Here is a 23,596-nt window from a genome sequence, read left to right as displayed (position 1 = left end):
CAGCAGGAACCACAGACAGCACCTGCGCAGGTTCCACAAGGATTTAATGTCTTTGGGATGTCTAATACAGTTAGTACTTCTAATCCAGGGCAGCATCTTGGATTTCACCTAGGCAGCAAAGGAGTATCTAACTTGTCTCAACAAACACCCAGATTCAACCCCATTATGGTAACTTTAGCCCCAAATATTCAGCCTGGTCGCAATACCCCTACGTCTTTGCACATACATGGTGTACCTCCTCCTGTACTTAACAGTCCACAGGGAAATTCTATCTATATTAGGCCTTACATCACAGCTCCTAGTGGTACCGCTCGACAGACACAGCAGCAGCCAGGCTGGGCATCTCAGTTTAATCCCACGCACCCTCAGCAAGTCTACCAGCCTTCGCAGCCGAGTCCCTGGACTACTCTTCCTACATCCAGTACTACGCCACATACCTCATCGCAACACTCAACACAGCCAAATCAGCAAGGCCACCAGACTTCTCATGTCTATATGCCTATCAGTTCTCCTACTACTCCACAAGCACCTATGATTCATTCATCTGGTAGCTCGCAATCCTCTGCTCATAGCCAATACAACATTCAGAATATATCAACAGGACCTCGCAAAAACCAAATTGAAATCAAACTTGAACCACCACAAAGAAACAGTTCTTCTAAGTTGCGTTCAACTGGCCCTCGCACCTCCACTACTCCCTCTTCCCTCAACAGCCAGACATTAAGTAGAAGTCAACCCACTGTTTACATATCGGCCAGTCCTCCAAATACTGATGAAGTGATCACACGTGGTCAACCCAAGGTCTATATTTCAGCAAATGCCACAACAGGAGATGATCAAGTTGTGCGGAACCAGCCCACGCTTTTCATATCGACAAATCCTGGAGTATCTACCACTTCTAGGAATATGTCTGGTCAAGTAAGCATGGGTCCTGCATTTATTCATCACCATCCACCCAAGAGTCGAGCAGTGGGCAACAGCACCACTGCAACCTCTCCTCGAGTGGTGGTTACGCAGCCTAACACAAAATATACTTTTAAAATTACAGTTTCTCCAAATAAGCCCCCTGCAGTTTCCCCAGGGGTAGTGTCCCCAACCTTTGAACCTACAAACCTTCTAAACCTTCCTGATCACTATGTTGAACCAGAGGGTATCCAGCATCTTACTGACCCTGTTTTAGCACATGTGGATAGGATCAGTGATGCACGGAAATTGAGTATGGGATCTGATGATGCTGCCTACACACAAGGTAATATTCTTAATATAAATAGTAGAGATTTCAACCAGGTTGTCAATTCAGTACATAGATTACAGAACAGGAAACGGCTAATAAACCTTTGATGTTAATGCAGTATCTTCAATTTTAGCATTCATGAGTATTTCCTAAATAAAAAGCTTTATAAGCAAATCATAGATTTCTTTTTATGGTGAAGATATGTAATTGAATACTTGGAGATAAATATTCTGTTTGTCTTAAGTAGATATGTTATCTGTTTAATGAAGTGGAGTCATAGTGTCTTCATTTTTATGTTGTTCCGAAAGAAACATCTAAGCTTGTTCAATTTGTCCTAAAGATTTAAAGTTACAAGTCTACTGGCAAATTTTTGAATCAGTTGAGATACTGTTTCTGTTGGATAAAGTTCCCATTTTTCTATTTTTGCCAGCATTATTTAAGAAAGAAGAAAAGCAGATTTCAAAAGCAATTAGTGGGACGAATTTTTGGCCTCCATGTTTCCTAATGTTTGCCTGACAATAAAATGTGTAAAGTCTTGATACTTCTGTCATGCTAAATGTGAGAAGGAATGCCACACCAAAGAATACTATTTTAAAGGATCAGCGGTGTAATGGGAGGGTAAAACATAAAATATTTGATACAGCAACCCAACTGGTTAATCTTTTTCTTCTGCTTTCATGGTTTTGCATGCGTTTATCACCAACTTGATGGTTTATTAACCCTTCTGTGGTCTTTTGGATAAAAATGTTGAATGAGTCTTCGGGTATTTAAGCAGTATTCAGGATAGGTTGTCAAAATAATTTATCTTTGACCTCATTGGTCTTCTTTGGACTTCGCAAACCATTCATCATTAAAAAACTGGCTTGCTCCATAACTACTCTAAACGTTCTTCAGATTAATTTAGCCATTTTGTGTTGTGTAAGTATGTACAGTGATCAGGACACTGGAAGCCTGGTCTGCATCTGGAGTAATACAGTAATTAAGTAAATCAAAAACTGATTATGGCTTGTGCACTACTTCTGGATGTAATTGTATCTTTGAGAGAATAATCCATCTTAACTCAAGTGTCTAAAGGTGAGGTGTCAAACCTAAAAAACTAATCATCCTAGACTGTCTTTTACAATCAATGAAGAGTTAAAGAACTTCAGAAAGCTATTTATCTGTAGATAAGTAAAACAAACTGCCCTTCAAAAGTGGTATTCCCTTTCCTTACTCTGAAGGGAGACTTGGCTGGCTGGCTTAGTCCTAAAAGATTTTAGATACCCAGAAATTAAGCAATCGAAGTCTTGTCCTTAGGATCTAATCACTCTTCTAGATCATGAACTTGCTTCCCAAGCATTCTGCATTTTAGGTACTTGTTGGGGAAGGGTGTCCCGTTCTCCTGTTCTGCATTTCTGATGAGACCGACTTCTACCAGATCTAGCTCTTCATCTCTTGTACTGCTGGTGTAGCGATGGCTACTGTAACCTGACTTTCTACACAATCTCTACAGTCTGCAGGTATCAGCATCCAGCTTATCAAACTGAGGCAAGTTTGCGAAGCCCATTTCCGCTATGCAGTGTAGAGTTCAAAAGTGGTGACTAGCTCATAATAGCTGTGGAGTCAAGACATAGATGTAATTTTTAGGTGAAGTGTAGATGCATGGTGTGGGCTGGTGCACCTTTTGTCTTTGTGATGACCTTAGGGAAACACCATCCTACCCTGTCCTTCACTAGTTCATACACTCATGCTTCTGAAGTTCTTTACATTCAGAAGTGTTTATGTTTTCTGGCATGTGTCCCTTCATTTCTGCTGTGACAAGTGCAATATTTTTTTAAATTTTTGTTATTATTTAATCTTTGGAAAGTTGAGAAGTGTGTGATAGATTTACTTGTAATTATCTTGAATCTGGAAGTCCTAATTATTGCTTTTAAACTTGGTTTTATTTCTGTTACATGCTAAAAGTTATTTTAGTTACTTGATGCTTTCCATTGTGAGGCCATGTTCTAAGCTGCTTATAATTTAGCCAGACTGTGCAAAAAACCCTTGCATGCTAGGTGCTTGTCTCATTTTAATTTTAGCCAAAACAGAAGAGTAGTTTCTCTGGCCGTGATTGGAGAAAAATGTATTTTCATCAACTTTTCCATTTCTGCTCAAAACACTCCTTATCTTGGCCAGGATAACTGAAACTACCTGGCTTATGGTAGAACAAATGTGGAAGGTGGAGTTGCTTTGGTGTCAAAGGAGATTTCCTTTACTTTTGTTCCAGTGAAAAACATTCATGTGTATGGTAAAAGCCAGGGCCATAGAAGGTGCGTTGCACCTATCCGCAAGTGCTGCTGTCTGCCACCTGAGCAGCTCTACTTCAGTTATGGTGTGTGTAGACACTCCAGTCGCTTTGCATTATTAGACTTCTGTTTTTCTTCCTGTGGTTTCCTCTGCTATTCTCTGCAGTAAGTCACAGCGGGTTGCAGAAGCCTGCCACAGACCTCTGTCTTGTTTGCTGCCAGAACTGGATGTTACATGAAGTGAAAAGGAGTAGGGCAGTGCTCACGTAAAATCAATGTAGTTAAGGTATTGACCATTAACCTGGAATGTTAGGTTATATCTCTGCCACTGACTGTGACGCTAAGAAACTCACTGTCACCAGACTTTCCAGAAGTGGTTGCTAATTGATGCTTCTCATTTTCTGGAATTCCAGTTTGAGATACTGCAGACTTGCTTGTGGAAATGTTGAGAGCACTCATCCACTACTGAAGTCAGTAAGAATTAATAATGCTAGATGCGTGCCCAAAAGGACATCCAAAAGAGGATGCATTTTTATGCTAATCTATTTAGTATCAGTTCTCTGTGTGTACAGGAATATCAGATCTCATTACTTAGCAGATATTTCCAACTTATAATCAGTTTTATTACTATGAAGTAATTGCCTGATATTTCAATATATAAATTACTGTAGTATAAAGTGTCTTATGGATGAAAAACAGTGAAATCCTGTTAGAAACTGATAATTCTGTACTCAGAAATGTTTTTTGTGATGTACAGTCACTGTGCATGCATTTGTATGTTGAATAGTGAGGCTAAACAATTATTTAATAGTTGTTCATTCTGTGTATAGCTTTCCATCTGTATAAAGGGCAGGCATCCTAGCAAGAAAATATATAATAGTGTAATGAAGTCTTTAGGTTGATGTTTCAAACTAGGGAGCTTAAGTCCCTTAGTTCAATATTACTTGGCTTTTGACCATCTGTCTTTTCATATTATTTTCTTTAACTTGAGAAGGGAACGGTATGTATATAGTTAATCATTGGTATCAACATCATAGGTATGTATGTGGATGTACATTTACTTAGTGTAAATATGCTAATCGATAAACTAGTTTATAACTTGACACAGTTACAGTTAAGTTAGTTTTGCACAGTTCTTGCTTTTGTTTCTTGGAGCTTTTTTACATTTTCAAAAAGAAAAACCAGCTGCAAGAAACAGATTTCTTAAAATTTCTATGATTCTGTGAAATCCTAACCAGTCCTTGTGGATGTTTAAAAAAAGACTTGAGTGAAATACAGCTGTACCCCATGCTCCAAGGGCCCATTACATCATGTGATTATAGAAAAAATACAGCCTTATATTTGGCTTTGTATATCAGGCCCCACTCTTGAGTGATGCTCTTTTTTAAAAATTAAATGAAAGTATTGGAAAGGGAGAACAAAAAAGGTCAATATGAATTGTTGAAATGGCATAGTAAATGACTGAATTCTGTGCAGCTTCAAATACAGATTTTGAAAATGTGCACAAACATAAGTGTGTCCTGAGAATTTCACAAACCTACTGCCACAGAATAATTGCATTGCCAGGGTTCCCCTCCCCTCCTTACTTGGCAAACTAAGAAATTTCAGAAATTCATAGGTCTGTAGAATAGGATGAAATCATTGTGTTCCTAGAGTAGCTTTTTTCTTAGAAGCACTTATGATAACAGAAGACCTCTAAAGCACTAATTGTTTAAAATTCAGATTCACAGGCTTTGAGAAAATTACGCATACATTTTTGAACTTACAAGTATACTCGGCAGCTGTTGAGTTGGTATCTAGGAAAAAAGGAAAAATGAATATTTTTCCTCCAGACTTTCGTGCTCCTTGTAATTATAATGATTTACAGTCTTTTTATGGAAAATGTGCACTTTGAATGTCAAAGGAAACGGTGTCGCTGCCAGAGCTTCGAAGTGTGCTGTCCTTGCCAGTCTGCTGAATGTGAACATGCAGAAGTCAAAAAAATTGAATGTGCAGAGTACCCTGTTTGCACATAATTAAAAAGTTGAACATGAAATCTATTCTGGTTGTAGTACAATAATGACAAGACAGGTTAGTTTATGGAGAGTGAACTTGGGTGTGCCTATGCTGCCTGCAAAGGTGGAATCTCCTTCCTGCAAGAAGCACAGGATTATAAAAAAGACCGTTAAGTGTCTCCTCATGGACAGTGTAAACTACATCTAGTAGCTGAATTGCATTAGATTTGGAGGTGCACTGCAGGTTTTTTGGTAATCTTTTCAGTTGCTCTGATCAACACTAGAGGGAGCTGAAAACTTAAATTGCTGTTTTCCATTAATAAATACTGCAGTGGGATATGGGGAGACTTTGTCTTCCCCACCCCATTTTTTTTTTCCTACAGCTGCCAAATTGGTAGTTAAGCAAAATTAGCAAATTCTATGTGAAAGCCACTACTTAAACCAATGTCTCGCCAGAACCTTATCCAAGTTATTTTTAATAGTAGCAGTTTACCACAGCAACATCAAATGATTCTTCTTCTTTAATCACAATAGTAATTTTGTAATGTGTGTTTAAAATCTGCTGAGATTTGAAATTGTAAAATGGTAAAGTAGTTGCAAAGCTTCTAGGAGAATAAATTGGATCATGTCTGGAAAGCGATGTGAAAATGAAGAGCACCTAATAGTGCTGTGGGCATCCATCAGTGCCTTCTGCTCCCTGTGTGGTTCCATAGTGACAGCTTAATTTCTAAACCACAGAAGTGGGAGAATGTCGAATTGAGAAGCTGTGGGATTTTTTCCCTTTATGAGAGTAATTTAAAGACACAGGGGGGGAGGGCAAAGTCCTCCGAAGATGTAGTCGTACTCTTCAGGCCATGCCATGCATCCTGAAAGCACTCTTCTGTGCTTACCACGTCCAGCATACAGGCTGCTCACAAGCAGCCTGCATCTATGGTTTGACAAGTCTGCAGAGTTCTGAATCTGGTTGGTAGAGCACAGCTGTGTTGCTGCAGGTCAAGTACCCATAGCGTGGGCTTCGAGGAGTTACCTCAGCAGTAATACCAAGTCAGTGAAAATGAAGAGACTATCTAAAAGTGAAACTAAAGTGTCGAAGGAAAAAAGGCTTGTACTCTCCCTGCAAGAGTAGAGGCAAAGTAGTCTTTTGATTTCTGTTCTTTATAGTTGCAGCTACATTTGTCACTCTTGGAGTTCATTAGTGGGTCAAAAGTTCCTTTAGATGTTTATAGAAGGCTTTTCAGGAGGAGAGGCTGTCTTTTGAGACTACTTATCTGATGATTCCAAGTCTTCAACAAAAATCTTTATCTTGGGATTTCAGTTACTATGTTTTTATATTATATACGAGCACAGCTGCAATTTTAACTATAGTGTGATTAGTGGCTACCGTAGATAAAAGTGCCTATTTATGCAAACATCTCTAAATTGAACAAAACAAAGCAGATGCTCAAGCAGCTTTGTCATTTCAGTATGTTTTGAACAAATGTGACTCAAAAGCCTAGACTGAATCTCAGTAAGGCCTTGCAGTTCTGTAACACTGAACAGAAATAGTTTGGCATGGTTCCTCCTTTTGAAGAACCTCTGGAAGACAAAATATGATGTGCGAATGAATGAACGGGCAGGAATTGCAGCAGAGGGCAGATCTCCTTGCTGAAGATGTGGAAAATTGCATCTTTTTGATGTGCTGTTTTTTTCCTCTGCTACTACTCAGGGAACCTAACTAAGCAAATTTGAATGCTTCTAATTTAAATCTTTTTAAAATACCTTCATATTGCTACTTTTTTATAATTTCCACAGTGGTATCCATAGTCTGTGAAACTGATCGCAGATTATATGAATCAATAATTTAATGGGTGAATGAATAACTGTGCAGAAGTTTAAATGATTGTTGCATTTATTTAATGAAATGCTTAACATTTTCATAGAAGGTGATTATTGCTTTGAGCAGTGTTATCTGCTCGTGTGGTGATATTTAGTAGTATACCTACCTTTAATGAAATACACTGCTTAAATTGTATTAATTTGATTGCATATTCTACTTATATTCTGTATAGCTTTAAAAAGCTGTGGTTTAAATGCTAACTTCATCATTTCTAAATTAGGTCTCCTTACTATTTGTAAAGAAAATGGCATAAGCAGTGTTAGAAATTAGAAGCCAAGCTAATGGTTCTGTACCATAGTTTAGGGATAAAATGGCATACAGTGCAGCCTTTGACAAATATAACTGATGTTTGCCAGTGGTATTGCTTGTAGTACTTTCTGGTTTAGTTTCATTTGGTGTCTCATGCTATTATAAGAATATTGGATTATGTTGCAGTCTAAATAGCAATAAAAATCAGAATCTTGATGCTTATCTAGCATATATAGTGCTCTGTATTGCAGCCATCTCTCTGAAATCCTCTTCATACTATCTGTTTTACAATGGTTGGGCTGAATACAATGCAAGGAAATGTTTGTTGTTGGTTTCTGGTAGTCATTCTTGTAGATTGGTTGGGGTTTTGAAAAAGATTTTTACAGATTACAGCTAAATTTTACATGGACATTTCTTATGTTGTATGACTTTCTCATTGTATTTGCTTGTCTGTAACCGATTTGTGCTGTTTTCAAAATACAACTCTGTCTTATGGCAGAGATTTTCTTGTGAGGAGAATGGAAAAGCAATCTGTAGTGATGGGTTTTTTTGGTCTGTATTTTCCCAAAAGAATACTAACTTTCATCTTTAACTGATGTTTACCATGTGAAGGATAATAAAGTAGATAAAATGGGACTTTATGTATTGCAGCTTTACTGGTACACCAGAAGGCCAGGATGGAGCGACTTCAACGAGAACTTGAGATTCAAAAGAAAAAGTTGGATAAACTAAAATCAGAGGTCAATGAAATGGAGAATAATCTAACACGAAGGCGCCTGAAAAGATCGAATTCAGTTTCCCAAATTCCATCAGTAAGTTGAAACATCTGTAGGCTGTAAACCTAAACCACAAGTGTGGTCTGTCACAATAAATTAAAGGAACAGTTGCTTATATATTGACAATACACTAGTGACAGGCAATAGAGATAGAATTAAACTGGTGAACAGTGTAGTTTAAAGACTAAATATATGTTATTTAAACACAGCCTTTCAGTTCACTAATTGCTTTGTGAAGTGTTGCTTTTAAAGGCAGTCACAAAAGGTTTGACCTGATGGTCCTTCCAGATGTTCCTAAAGGCATGATCACCTAATGTTTCAGACTACAACATAATACTCATACTGCTTTCCACAAAAATATTTTTTGGTCTTCATGCATATACCAATCTCAAAGAAAAGGATTAATGCACCAGTTTTCAGTGCCAGAAGACACAGCTATTGATCTGGTGGACCATTGGCTGTGTCCTGATCACAATCTGGAGTTGTTCAGTCAGCTCTGAAGTCTGGTGAGAGAGAAGAATTCAGTGGGTCTGGAAGCTTTTCGTAAGATACGTTTGGATTAAAAGAAAGGTCATTATAAGAGAAGACTCTTTTATCTTCACTTCTGAAATAACTAAATGCTGTCTACCTATGCGTGAATGATAACCGATAATAAAATGGGAAAAATTAGCCTAACAGGCAGATTTGTTTTTTCAGCTGGAAGAAATGCAACAGTTAAGAAGTTGTAACAGACAGCTGCAAATAGACATAGATTGCCTAACCAAAGAGATTGATCTTTTTCAAGCAAGAGGTACAGTATATTTTAGTACATCAGCAATTGTAAATGTTGAATTTTTTTTCTTCTTTCACTGTCTGCATGTCTCAAAATTGTCTGTGTTTTAAATGATGGGTATACACACTATTTGCAAAATCATCACATTAGTTTGTGTGAAACCATGGAAGTAATTGTCATCTAAGCCTGTTTGGTTTTGTTGCCTTCACGATTTTTCCTAATCCCATGGTCATTCCTATCTCTCACTTGGCTCAAGAGAAACTTGTAACATCATTTATTTAATAGCCAAAATTTTTCCCCCAGTGTTTGAGTATCAAAGAGGGAGAAGAAGTCTTCTAAATGGTACAGCCATGCATACATGTCCATCTCTCTCTTGTCTTCTACTTTTTCTGTAGGCTCTCAAGTTAGCAAATACAAAGTACAGTTGCAACTTCCAGTGTGCTGCTGTCCTTCCACTTTCCTTGTCTGCAGGGACATAGCCTTTGATTGTGAGGGTGAAATTAAGACAGCTGAGCTAATCCACAAGCTGCCAACAGGAGGTCCCTCTCTATTCCTGCTTTCTTCTCTTGCCACTTACTGTGCCTCTGACTCTATATTAGCTTTTTGGAACCTTTGCAGAGCTGATTCTGCTCACTAGCCAAGCAAAAAATGTTGCATTGCTGGAAGAGCTTACTACAGCTGATGTGAGAGGGAGGCATGGGAAGGGAGAACTGAGATAGTGAGAGAGAAGGGACTAATGCTCTCCACTTTCCGCAGCGGTGAGCTGTTAGATCAGTTCAGTCATGAGCCATGCAAGTTCTCCTTCAGACAATGTACCTGCAGATAAGGAAAAAGTAAACAGGTGTACTGAAAGTAATGCCACGCTAAAAACTTGACCTTAAATAGAATATTCAAATTGCATATGATTTTATATCTGTTTGTTACAGTAAATTGGAGTTAGGAGTTCCTCTAAGTATTACATCTAAGAGTATATAATCTACTGCATAATAAATAGCACATCTCAGTACAGTTACAATTTAGAAAACTCAGGTAAAGTTTACTAACAAAATGCTGTTAAATATTTGAGGAGTTTGGTCTGCTGGATTCTGTTTCTGACTTTACATTGTATATTTTGGGCAATAAGTTTCTTTAAGTGTGTTGTTGACATGGCTAATATCTCACTCGGGTCTGTATTGACACCTTGATATAAAGGTGATGAGAGAATAATAGTACTGTTTCAGAATTACTGCCAAAAAACCCTGATATGCTTTCCTACCCAAGTTTATTTTTAAAACTGCTGCACTTACTTCTTTTTTTATTTTTAGGACCACATTTTAATCCCAGCGCTATTCATAATTTTTATGATAATATTGGATTTCTTGGTCCGGTGCCACCAAAACCCAAAGGTACTGTACTGGTAAAACTTTGATTTAATACTTTTATCTGGTTTGCCTCTAATATCAAGTTCTATTCTGTGAGTCTAGTTTAAATGTTGATTATGAAATAGATTACTTCAAAAGCATACAAACCTTCCATTTTATTTGTGTTGGCAGTAAATATGCTTCTGTTTCGTTCATATTTCCTCTCTATTCATACATTCAGGAAAGAGAAGTATATTAAATGGGGTATGTTTAAAGATGGTTAATATGTTGGGAGGTCGTTTAAGTGAATGGAAGCATCCATCTTTGTTTTTTAAGTGAGTATGAGATACATTGCTTAGGGAGGAGTGAAACTCACTTAAATGATTTCATCGTTGTCCTTGATGAAGAGTGGATTTACTGACATGTTACAATAACTCAGTTTGGTTACCTGGCTACTGTAGAATTTGTATTAACAATTTACATAAAAGCCCCTTCTGACTGTTGTTAAATATAGCTTTAGGTCGTTGAAGAGGAGAGGAATGCTGCCCAACAGGGCAGTCAGTATTGCTGAATTTACTAGTCAGTCTTGAACATTCTGCTTGTCACTAAGTTTTGCACATTACTTATTTTTTTGCCTTACTGGGATGTCAAATAAAACAGAATAATTACCTCTTGTGTGTTACATAAAGCAGAGAATGAAATTAACTTGTTTGCAATAGCATCGTGACCTGTAGGCAGATCACCGAATGAAATAAATAATCCACTGATGTTTCAGTGTAGTCCTTCTGTCCAGGAAGCTCTCCACATCATATATGTGTGGGTGTATGAGTGGTCCTTGTAGTGTGCAGTAAGTGTTGTTACAGAATCTCATCTTACAGATTTCTGATCATTCTGTATTTCAAAATGGTCTAGATAAATGGGATTTTTTTTGTCCTCCAGACTGTAACTGCTCCAAACTGGTACTGTTGTTCATGCTTTATAAAGGTTTTCTTTACACTTCATCATCCAAGCTGTTAGTGAAAATACCGAGTACAGTTAAATCCATACACAGTCATATTAGACACATTTTGCAGCTGAACCATGAAGAATTTATCAGAAGTTCTATCAGTTCCGTAGTTCCCTTTACAGTAAATAAAAACTAACTTATCAAAGAAGAAAATTAATTTTAATTTTGTGTGACTAGATGTTAACTCATCTTCTAGGAACTCAAAAATGTAAGTGTTTAATAATTTGGTACAATCTGTCTTGAAAATGCATTGTTAACCCTGCCTGGTTTGTAAACCTCTGAAGTCCCTCCTATCCTTTCTCTTTCTATTTTAAAAAGTATCACTACTGAATCTTAGTCGTTCATTAACTTTAACTTTTAGTTCATTTTAAGTTTCACCCTAACAATGATGTAGGCTGTGACTTAAACCGGAATTACCATTGTTCACAAAAAAATGAAAAATAATTATTTTTGCAGTTGTGATCGGTAGTGTTGTACTTCCTGAAGCTGTTGCTGTCATTTTACAGCAGTTGATTTGGCTAGTTGTTAACGAGATGTTCGCCAGTTGAAATAATTGGCTAAAAGGCTTTGCTGCAGTTGCCTAAACCAGGAACCCTAAGCTTCAGAAGTCACTCTTCTCTCTTTTCATCTTTTTTCATGTCTCTTCTCTTTTCATCTTTTCTCTTTTAAGATAGTTGAAGGTTGTTGTCTAATGCATCATGCAAAAAGATGCACTTGTACGCTTGGAAGGATTACTGCATAGCATGACAGAGCTGGTCATTGATTTTTCTTTAGTGTATCTATCTGGTTTGAGGAAGAGTTGCTGATACTCATTCTAGGGTCAAACTGTTAAATATGTAAAAAGGTTACAGAGCACTTATTCTTGTCATAATTAATTTTATCCATAGACCTCAGACTTCTAATTCTTGTGCACATTTCCTGTGCTGATTAATTTCTAAATTTTCTCTCCTTTTCATGCAACAGCTTTGAACTGAGACCAAAAGGGAAGAAAGGAGAGTGAAGGGATGGGAAACTTGCTTTTTATAGTTTCACCTTGTGGCATTTGGCTGACTTACAATCAAGCTGTAGTCAAGGGGGTGGTAAAAAGCTGCCTCTGTCACTTGTAATAACTGAGCTGCTCTCAGAGGAACAAGATAGTTCTGTTACTGAAAAAAAAACATCGCAAAATTCTTTCCATGCTGTTCTTGGTTGGTAACTGCTTATCTTATCTCTTTCATGTCACAGATCAGAGGTCCATTGTGAAAACACCAAAGACTGTTCCAGACACAGATGAAGATGAGGGAGCTCAGTGGAGTTGTACTGCCTGTACTTTTTTAAATCATCCGGCCTTAAATCGCTGTGAACAGTGTGAAATGCCCAGGCATTTCTGAGCCAACAGGCCCGTTACCTTTTGTTAAACCATAGCAAATGTACAAGGAACTATCCAGTCGTTGGGGGGGGCAAAAAAAGCATTTATGCATAGGATTTTATAAAATTGAAGGTGTGACAAGATGGTATTTTGCTAATGTTAAATGTCAGCCCACAGAGCTAGTAATACCTCAGTGTTGTGTGTCAGGCAGTTGAAATTCATCAGCTGAAAGGTAATCTGCTGAAAGACTCAGTTGCCAGCTGCCTAAACCATGTACAGTATTACCAGTATCCCAGTAACACACACCATGTTCAGTGCTTGGGTGTTGCCCATCCTCTTCTCTGCCCCAATGTCACTACTGAATTTTGACAGGGGAAAGGAATAGAGTGCTAGCGTTTTTGTTTTCAGAGCTTTCAGTGAAACACTACATGCACAGAGGAGATCTAAAAGGAACAAGGTTTAACTATTTAAACTGTTTGCTGCCACATAGTGCCTTCGATAAAGGGAAGAACTTCACAAATCAGTGGTACTCTTTGCCTTGTCTTCCCTGAAAACATCTCTGTGAAGCCAGAAATCCTACAATCACATCTAAAGATGAAAAGGAAAAACTGCATGCGTTGTCTGTACAATACACACAGTGAAATACCCCAAAGCTTTTCCTACTGTACATAATTCTAGAGCCTGCTTTAAGTGATTTCTTTTCTTCACCTTTATTATTTTCTTGTACTTCTGTATGTATAGTGTAATAGTCTTTTTGTTAACTTTCTTTTTTTCCCTTTAAGTGATTTAAGCACGATCATGTCCCTTTTTTTTAAGCTTTTATCTGAGAGAAGCAATGCCTTAAAATAAGAGCATTAATAAGAAACTATGCACAAAATAGCTTTCCTCTGCTCATTCTGTACATTGCTCTTGTAAATGCTGATGATCTGTGAAGACCTGCAGATGCAGCGTGGTAAAAATGCAGGAAAAGTTGGAAGAGTTATGCATATAGTTCACTCTGTACACTGAGTTTTACGGTGGGTGACACAAGGTAGCATTTTGTCTGGCGTGAGGAAACTTTATACTGAGAAACTTTCAACCCACCAACAGATCAGCATCCGATTTAAGCTTGCTTCATCTGCTGGGTATCTTGCAGACTCCTGAAGAGAGATTCATTGGGGAAGTACATACAGTGCCAAAATCAACAGCAGCAGCATCGTAGAGCTTTGTTCAAGGACTTTAAATGCTTTCCTGTTTTGGCAGCCAGTTTCTAAACCTGACTTTGTGGTGAAGTCTTGTATTTATAGAAAACAAGGATAGCAATATTTAGGACAACTGAAACAAAGGCTGGAAAAGAGAAATCAAACAGACTTGAACACTGAAGCAACCTCAAGCATCTCTTTATTTTTATGATCTATTTTTTTAAGGAAAATACTCACCTGATTGGGGATGTATGTAACCGAGATCAAGAAAATGGAATTCCAGTACAGTATGCATGAATGACGGCACGCAAAGAATTATGTAGCAGCACTTAGCGTGAGGCTGGAGGGAGTGTTAACAATGTAGCAAGAGACAAAGTAGACTGTCACCCACTGTAAACAATTGCCAGTGGACACTTTTATTAGGAGTTTTACAAGTGATCTATGTGAATGCACAGAGGCCTTTGTTTTGAAGGCTTTGCATTATTTTTTTATGTGGGAAGAAAATGCCAATCCCAGGTAATTAGGCAGTAGACCCAAAGCACTTGCATTCAATGCATTTTGTTTATAAAATGAGGCCTTGTTTTTCAGCTTCATCTGCAGTTCTATGTGAAGATTGACAAATCAGTTTTTACCTGTTTATTAATAAAACCTAATTTGGATATCTTGAGTTGATGGTTTTGTGATTTAGCTGGGTAAACTGTCTTTGTAACAGATAAGTTATTTATAAAAATTAAAAAAAAAATATATTCTAATGTTTGGTTTTGTGATTTGTTTGCTTTTTCCATGCTGCAGAGCAACAGAATAGTCAACAGAACAATAAGCATTAACATTAGGCCGATGTCTTATGACCAGAGATTTTATTTAAGCCTTTCTTTTGTTGAATCTCATGTCTTTCCTGCCATGCAGTATTCTGTTTAATGCTAATTCAGTGAGTGTAAGGAATATATTCGAAAAAGTTGCACTGACAATGTTGTATCCTGAGCAGAGAATCGTTCACTTAATCATGAAGTAGTAAGCTAGACACAGACCCTTCTTCCTTCATGCTGTAAGGGTTTATGGTTTTAAAAATATTTTTCTAATTCAAAATGGGTAACCACTTTGTCCAAGCTAATAGGTGACGTACTTTGTGTACTGTTAATATAAGCACAGTTTAAGGATTAATATGGTTAAACTGTGTTTTGGTGCTCTGTATATTACAGTGGTATGAGATGTGGAGTGTTCATGGACATGTGTTTCCCACTTGGACCCTGTCTAGACAGACACTTGCTGTGTGGAGCTGGGCTTTCCTGGAACACAGCGATGCTGTGTAAAAGCCCTTCAGGAGGCATCTATAAACAGATTAACTACTGATCCATCAAAAAATATTTAACACTGACTGATCAACTGGAGTGCCTTAATCTGTCATGTGAAAAACAGTGTTTGGAGTGAGGAGGGCAGCTGTATTTAAAAATCAAACAACAAACTCCAATCAGCTATGGGTGAAAAAAGCATGTTTTGGGAAATATGTAAAATGGAATTCTGCTTATCCTATCAAATGTGTAATTGATCTTCTCTCTGCATTTATTTGAATGTTTATTTTCTGAAGGGGAAAAAAAAAAAGAGTGAGTACATGCTAGCTCCAGGTAGCTATGCAGAACCATCAACACACAAGTATGAGGGTGTCTCGGGCAGTAACTGATCCTGGAATAGTGGGAGGAGAGAAATGAAGTCTCCAGTGTTGTCTGTTGCACAGACTTCTACCCTCACCTTCAAGGGTTTTATGTTCTTCCTGTGTTTTGGGTCATGTCTTTCATTAGCTCTTCCTTGAAGTTGATGCAGATATATTGGCATTTTTGCTATTGTATGTTTTTAAAGGGGAGTTTTTAAAGTTTTACATTTTGAAGGATGAAATAGAACTAGATTTCACTGCTGAATTTTTTCTTTTTCCTCATAGAAGATAAATACAAAAAAATGAAACCTTTACAGTAAGGTTAAACTTGATATTGTAGTTTGCTGATTTATGGCTTTACATTTCTGTACTGTCTTTGTCAGGGATCTCTATAATTGTAAAAAAAAAAGAAAAAAGAAAAAAAAACCCCACACAAAAACCCCAACAAATAAATTATTTCAGTCTTTAGCAGAAAGGGAGAAGTAGACTCCTTGGCTTTTGGAGATGCTCCTGTTTATTTTTTGTGAATATGTGAAACATACATCACTTGGTCAGAATTTGGATACCTTTAGAAATGAAGTCAGCAAAACAGACCAAGAGCTGGTAACTAGGCTGCTGTGTCATGTCAGCTCTGCAGAACTGACCTCAGCTCTCATTGCCAGCTTTCTAGATAAATTAGAAAAGCATTTGTCCTCTGCAGTCTCCAGTCAGTGGAGCTGTTCTGTTGCCCAGGAGTACAGTGTCTGGCACACCTGAAACTCAGATTAATTGCGAGATTAGTATCTTCGTCTCAAGCTAATGACAGATCAATTTTAAAACTGCATGGTTGGTGTTTGTGCCTGTCTATGTGTATTTGTTTTATTTCTGTGAGCTTAATCAATTTCATGATCTTGAAACATCCACCTTCAGCATAATTTGTAGATGCCCAGAGAGAAGGCATTTTTTATTTTAAGGAAAGTTTCCATATCAATATTGCATTTCTTCAATCAAATTCCTCTACCTTGAATGTACATTGGAGCCTGGACACAAATTAACGGAAGACTTGATTTAAAATGTTGAACAAGAATTTAAAAAAATAAAAAGCCAAGTACTGAAATCTACCGAGTATTTACCCCTTTCCATACTACTACTTCGGTATTCTAAAATGGGAGTATTGCTGTAAAACAGTGGCAGAAACTTTTCAATACAGTTAGTTAACAGCATCTATAGTGTATCTTGTGAAACTGTAGCAACTCTTACTAATACTTGGTTCTAACTTTAAATGCTTTGACATTTTATTTACTTTATCTCCTAGTTGTTAAAAAAACTTACATCTTGAACAGAGAATACAAATTTGGTTTAAACTTTAATTTCTTTCATTGGTACAGAGTAGAACGACTACAGTGCATTCCTTTTTCAGGCCTGACTGCTTGAACAGCTCTTTTATTGCTAACTTTGAGGAACGGTCTTTGATTTTATGTAGTCCAAAATGCCTCATGAAGCTCATATTTTATGTAAACTACTTAAAAATTACTGGAGAGTGAGAGAACATGAAGAGTTAATGTGAAATGTTTTGAGGACTTTCAGGCTCCGTGACAAGCTGAAGTGCTATAGGAACACTTCAGAATGATGAACAACATTGACAGTGATGCGATCAGATGAAATTTTGACTTTTTACCTTTTTGATACAATTTTTCAATAGCTTTTAATTTGTTTTTCTTTGAGCAGTTCTGTATCAGTGATACGCTTGCTTCTACAGTAGAGCTGCTCAAATAGTACCACCTTCAGAGGCAGCGCTGGTAGAACTCGGAAGTGCCTGCTTCAGTTGGACGTTAGACGTATTGACTCTCAGCAATGTGACTTGATCTAATTATGTTTTCATCAAGTATGCAGATATGTTTAATATTTATCCAAAATGTAACGATCTTCAGCCAATATAATACTGCTGCAGGCATCAGTTTAGCTGACCATTTTTACCAGTGTCCTATTCTCTTCATTGATTTAAGTTGCAGATATCTATGTGTAGTTACAGAAGACTTTAAGTCAAAATGATTGATTATCTGTATGGGTTCAAACTGCCTATTACTTGCAAGCTTATTAAAGATAATATGTTGCATGCGACTGCAGATTTTGTAGGAGAAGAGCAGCATATCAGTTTGGGTCCTACTCAAATGAGTGATTTGAAATGCTTGTATAAACCTAATTCCATTTTTTATGGATGTGCATTGCGTTAATGGTTTTAAATTCTGTGATTGCGTGCTATTTTTCAACACCATTTACAGGAGCACAGTTGCCAACACAAGTTTGACGTAGTTGATTTGGTAACAAATGGAGGAATGTATATTAAGCAGTTTTAATGCGGTTTTGTCTTCGTAGATACTCAGCAGACCACATCCAGCCTGCGACTGATAAGTTTTGCCTAAATTCAATTTCTATTGCAATTGATAGAGATCCAGAGCTGAGGAAGAGGGTGAAGGAGACAGAGAGGAAATGGATTAAGGAATGCCGCGTCCTTTGTTCTTCACATGCAGAAGCAAGTGGCATTGCTTTTCTTGCACCCCGCTATAACGTGCAAACTAAAAAGTGGCAAACATAAGGCCTCAAAGCTGAAAAGGCTGTAAATGTCAGTCAGGAACTTAGAACATAGCATCCATACCATGCCTGGCCGTGAAGAGTTGTGTGCTCAGTCTGTAATGGTGGTACCTTAGAAGTCTGTACAAGTAAATGGATTTATCACATCCTGTAGCCACTTGCTCGGGGGGGGATTCGTTGTTTTCGTGGTGGTTGACTGGGTTGGTTGATGTGTTACGTTCTTGGGTACAACAGCCAAAAATGTGTTCCTTTCCATGATTTCTTTGCAGACTTGTACAATACAATGCTAAGCAGGGTCAGCAGAAGAACAGTAGGGTTGGGGAGCAGCAGCAGCAGAGCACTCAACGGATATGCATTTTGACAGGACAGGAAGCGGCTTGTCAGGCTCGCTTCAGAGGCAGCCAGCGGCGCAGTCGGTGCGGGAGGTACCCAAAAACAGTTCGACGCAAAACTCCTTTCCCGTTAACATGAGAGAGACGGAGGTGTTGCCGCTCTGTGTCTGCTCACCGGGCAGCTGCGTCTCCATGGCGGGCCAGGGTCTCACGTTTGACCACATGCCAAGGAGAGGTTCACAAGGTCCTCCGAAGAGAAGGGCGGCGGGGAGTGAGTCCCTGCACCAGTACTGAGCCGCTCACCCATGGCAGAGGAGAGGTGCCAGCAGGTAAAATGGGATATTGTGCTTCTACAGTTTCAGAGGTTGGACACTTACTCCTTAAAACTGACACTTCGTAGTCTCAAAAAGAAGGATGACGCATCGGTAATCCTGGATGAGCTTTGTACCATCGTGCTACAACAAGAAACCCTTAAAACTAAAAATGTGGTGTTTTCTAATTAAAGTAGTAAACCTGGAGGTGAGCTCAGAACAGGGTAGTGAATAGTGATAGCTCTTCTGATGTGACGGGAAACACATATTTCAGATGAGAGGATGAATGTTTGTTCGGAGTGAAAACTTGATTAGGAAAATTATCAGCCCAGGTACTTCAAATAAAGAATTAATTTTATAGTGGCTTTATATTTTGTTGATCTAAGATAATGAGTAAAGCAAATGTTTGTATTCACAGAATGTCTCTTATCAGTTGATATTTAAAAAAATATTAATTTATTTACAAACTACTATACTCGTGGTGGCAACCCTGTACTTCATAGCTGTAAACTGAGTAAGGGAGCACTTTTTGCGGGGGGGCGGGTTACTGTTTTTAATATTTGACATTTCATGTGATGTATCCTGGGTAGAACATAATTGGACTGATGGATTTATTTTTTACAAAATATTTTTGCAATTTGTAAAAGCCTCTAGCATTCAGCTTCCTGGTCTTGCTTTTGTTGTTTGTGTTTGGTTTGCGTTAGTCACGTTCCCGGAGTGCCTTGCCTAGCGTCTCACAGGAGTGTCACGGGGGCTGTCTGTCACCTGCTCTGGGGAGCTGCTGTTCGGAGGAAACACGAGGAAGATGCCTGGATGCGTTGTGCCCCTTCCCACTCCTCCGGTTACTTCGGGGCTGGAGCTGACTGGGAGCCAGTGGACGGTAGTGAAAAAGGGCGAAATAATCACTCACAAGGCACTCGGCCAGAACGAAGTTTGTCTAAAGGGACCTGTTGGTGGGAGAGGACAGGGAAAGCAAATCCAGAAAGCTGTAAGAGCCACCACCTTGTGCAGCGATTCCAGCAGCAGCAGGTCCAGCGCTTCTTTCTGCAGGAAGATTCTGACACCACTTCAGGGCTTCTACGCTTCCTCTGATGTGTGCAACCTGTAAAGACATCCTAAAGTTAAACAGATGTTTTCCCAGAGCCTTTATGTTGCAGTAGTGGGTTTTGCTGCTAACGGGGGCAGAATGGGGCAGGGAAATAGTCGAAGGATCACAGAAGACACTAAATAAAAATTGTGAGGTTACCACGGGTGCCAGCACTGCTACAGAGATTGTTTCTCTCGGCAGTATTTCTGTGTCACTGGCTCACTTTATAGAAGATGCTCTGCCCTGGTGACGTGGCAGCTCCGCTTGGAGCGGCGTGCAGAACGTGAACCCAAGGTTTTGCTGTTGCCTGTGCCTTCATGCAGCTCTGTCCCTATCTCTGCCTCTGTCTTTTCAGCTCTCCTTTTTCCCCTCTCTAGTTAGAGACTTGGAACAACTTACTCAAGACAAGTTTCCTAGGTTTTGTTGCAGCTATCTGGTAGCTACAGTAAAAATTTGGATTAAAACTGGGATGCGTCTTTTGTTTTCTTTCATGAGCCTTTTCCTTCCCTCTGTTTTGGGGCCAGAAATCAAATTTAAATATGACCTGGGGAAGGAGCATACTCTCTTCTGACAGAGACACCTGACACAGTAATGAAAAGATTGTCATGACGCATCTTTTCTGTCTGCAAGAATCACTTTTTGGTAGCCAAAGTCTACAGATCAAAATTGCTGCCATAGAGAGGGTGTTGGACGCTGTCATCGGGCATCCAGCTTGAAGTCTGAATATGGTTTGCTGTGTTGCAGACTTGTTTGGTGGTTTGGAGAAAGTTGCCCAGGTCGTTGTCTATCTGTCCCACGGCAGCAGCCTGACCTTTCTCGTTTTCCAGTGTTCTTGTGCGATTCCCCTGCAATTGTGAAAGCATTCGGAGGTGAGTGCCTCTCTTCACGTCTTCTATCCATGTTCCTGAATGTTAAGGTTTTCAATAAGTGGGGCTGTGTATTAGAGATTCTTACTATGCCAGTGCAACTCAGCTGCTGCTGTACTTAGGGAGGGGGAATCAAAAAGGCAGCGTAACTCTTGGCCTTAGAAACCCTTTCTAATCCTTGGCACAGCTGCCCTGTATGTGAGAGAGAAAATAATGTCATGTTAGTGGTTTTTGAGCTGAAGGGCATGACAAAAGCTTTCCCTCTTTAAGAATTATTAGTAATGTGTCCTTTTTTTTTTTTTTTTTTTCTGCTGAGCTTGATGCTTTTAAATTGAACTGCTTGGGCTGTTTGAACTCCTAAGGAAACAGAGTGCTGCGCTGCCTGGCCAGTGTTCTGGCCCTACGAGCTTCACTTCTGGCCCTGGGACTCCGGACTACATGAAACGGAGCAGCCAGCTAGCGAGGGCTGAGACTGAATTTCCTTTTGTTAACGGGCCTGGCAGCTGCCCCGGGGGATCTCACCAGGGAGTGCTTTTCTGCCAGCCCCACAGCCCTGGCTGTCAAGCATCGCGCTCCAAACTTACCAGTAGTTTTGCTCTGAAAAACAGACTTTACCTTTTTTTCAGGGCAACTGTGGTGCGTTCCAGTTCTCCAACGCTTCCTGAAGCAACAGCGGAGTTGGGTGGCGGAAATACCTCACTATTCATGTGACTTACAGCTGCACTCAGAACAACAGTCGGGCACGGCTGTGCCATGCGATGCCGTGCTCGAATGCCGCCTTCCCGCTTCGAGAGCCCAGCCGTGTTCAAAGTGGGTATAAGTGACATGCAAAGGTATGTCTTGCATAGTTTTGTTGAAAAATACATCATCCATCTCCTGATCTATTGCTTCATGCTGGTTTTCATTTTCTTTCACCTATTTGATACTCTCCTATCTCTTCATCCTAGTCTTTTCCTGGACCGATACCAGTATCCTGATACCAGGATTGAACCTGTTGATTTTTGAGCGCATATGGTGGTTTTCGTTCAAGACTTGAATTAGCATCTAGATCTCACTTGAACTTCAGTCACCCCATGGCAACCATGCTTTTCTCTTGGTTTTTAAAGCACTCAACAGTTCTAGTACTGCCCCAGAAGGTGGTAGGCTGCTACGTGGTGACTTCAACTCGCTTAAATCTTTTAATTTCACATGTGAAATTCATCTCGTGAGACTTTAAGACAAAAGGCATTAGTCATGCTTTGGAGCAGGGATTGCACCACCCCGCCCAGCTGGAAGTGCCCTCGTTACTCGTTCGCAGGGTTGGGCTCCGTGATGCTCCTGTTCTCTCTGGAGCTATTAATGAGCCATTCATCCTGTGTTGTGGCGTGAGAAGGACACACACTCGCCAGGGGTGACGGAATGGCTCACCTCAGCATTGCCCGCTGGTCACTGCTGCCATTTTTCTAACTAGTGTGGAAGGGCTTCTAAATCTGAGACCAAAAGGAAGATGTTATCAAGTGTTGATTTTTATTTTATTTTTTTCTGAACTTTGATTGCATGACCAGCCAGGTCTCAAAGGTAGGTGATACAGCTCATTTCACCATGCAATTGGATTCTGTTGTTACTACCATAACCTCTTTTCTTTTCATCTTTTTTAAGAGCAAAATCATTTTGCTGCAAGCTTAGAAAACAATGAGTAAAACACACAAGTGAACAAGTTACAGACAAAGGCCTGCAGTGGTTGATATTATTCTATGAGAAGGTGTATATATACCGCTTAGTGGATGCGGGAAAGGCTGTGGATGTTGTCTACCTGGACTTTAGTAAAGCCTTTGACAGCGTCTCCCACAACATTCTCCTGGAGAAACTGGCGGCTCGTGGCTTAGACAGGTGTACTCTTCACTGTGTAAAGAACTGGCTGGACAGCCGAGCCCAGAGAGTTGTGGTGAACGGCGTTAAATCCGGCTGGCGGCCGGTCACAAGCGGTGTTCCCCAGGGCTTGGTTCTGGGGCCGGTCTTGTTCAATATCTTTATAGATGACCTGGATGAGGGGATCGAGTGCTCCCTCAGTGAGTTTGCAGATGACGCCAAGTTGGGTGGGAGTGTTGATCTGCTGGAGGGTGAGAGGGCTCTGTAGAGGGATCTGGACAGGCTGGATTGATGGGCAGAGGTCAGCTGCTGGGTCCTGCACTTGGGTCACAACAACCCCATGCAACGCTACAGGCTTGATGGTTTGAGAGAGTGCCTGCCAGCTGTCAGCGACACGGGCACAGTTAGTTCCTTCTGCACGTCCTCAAGTAGTAACATGAGCCAGTGTGCTCGCTGACCTTTTCCAGATGTTTTTTTCATCAGCCTCTGACACTGAGGCTGATAGATTTTCCTTTTCCTGCATTTTTAGCCCTTTCCAGTCTGGAGCAGCTAAGCCTGGTGCAGCGCTGTGAGGGGTTATATCATGGTATGGTCACAGAGAGCTCCCAAACTGTGTATTTTGTGGTTCGTTCTTGACTTCCCTGCTAGAGTGTGTGGTGGTGCAGGGCTTGATGTAATGTAGATGAGCTGCTGAGTGGCAACCCTGAGCTGGCAGTGTTTTATTGTACCCTTAATCCCATGTAGAGCTATCTGGACCCTGAACAGGCAGGAGAGGAGCGAGTGTTTCCCGCCTTGTACAGAATCATAGAATCATTAAGATTGGAAAAGACCTTTGAGGTCATCAAGTCCAACCACCAACCCAACACCACCATGCCCACTAACCCGTGTCC

The 23,596-nt window shown here is 39.6% G+C and overlaps 1 protein-coding gene across 1 annotated transcript in view; it reads left to right on the top strand.

Moving 5' to 3' along the window:
* Positions 1-14,795, top strand: part of TAB2 (TGF-beta activated kinase 1/MAP3K7 binding protein 2) — a 20,527-nt gene extending 5,732 nt beyond the window's left edge. The window contains 5 exon segments of the mRNA XM_010291291.1: positions 1-1,249; positions 8,272-8,432; positions 9,093-9,186; positions 10,473-10,553; positions 12,739-14,795. The exon segment at positions 1-1,249 is cut by the window's left edge and continues 38 nt beyond it. Coding sequence (XP_010289593.1) covers positions 1-1,249; positions 8,272-8,432; positions 9,093-9,186; positions 10,473-10,553; positions 12,739-12,884 — 1,731 coding nt within the window. The 3' untranslated portion in view covers positions 12,885-14,795.
* Positions 14,796-23,596: the final 8,801 nt, after the last annotated feature.

This window comes from Phaethon lepturus, unplaced genomic scaffold (genome assembly GCF_000687285.1).
Source record: "Phaethon lepturus isolate BGI_N335 unplaced genomic scaffold, ASM68728v1 scaffold16447, whole genome shotgun sequence".
NCBI lineage: Eukaryota > Metazoa > Chordata > Aves > Phaethontiformes > Phaethontidae > Phaethon > Phaethon lepturus.
Note: the sequence above shows the minus strand (reverse complement) of the source record. Positions and strands in the feature narration are given on the sequence as shown.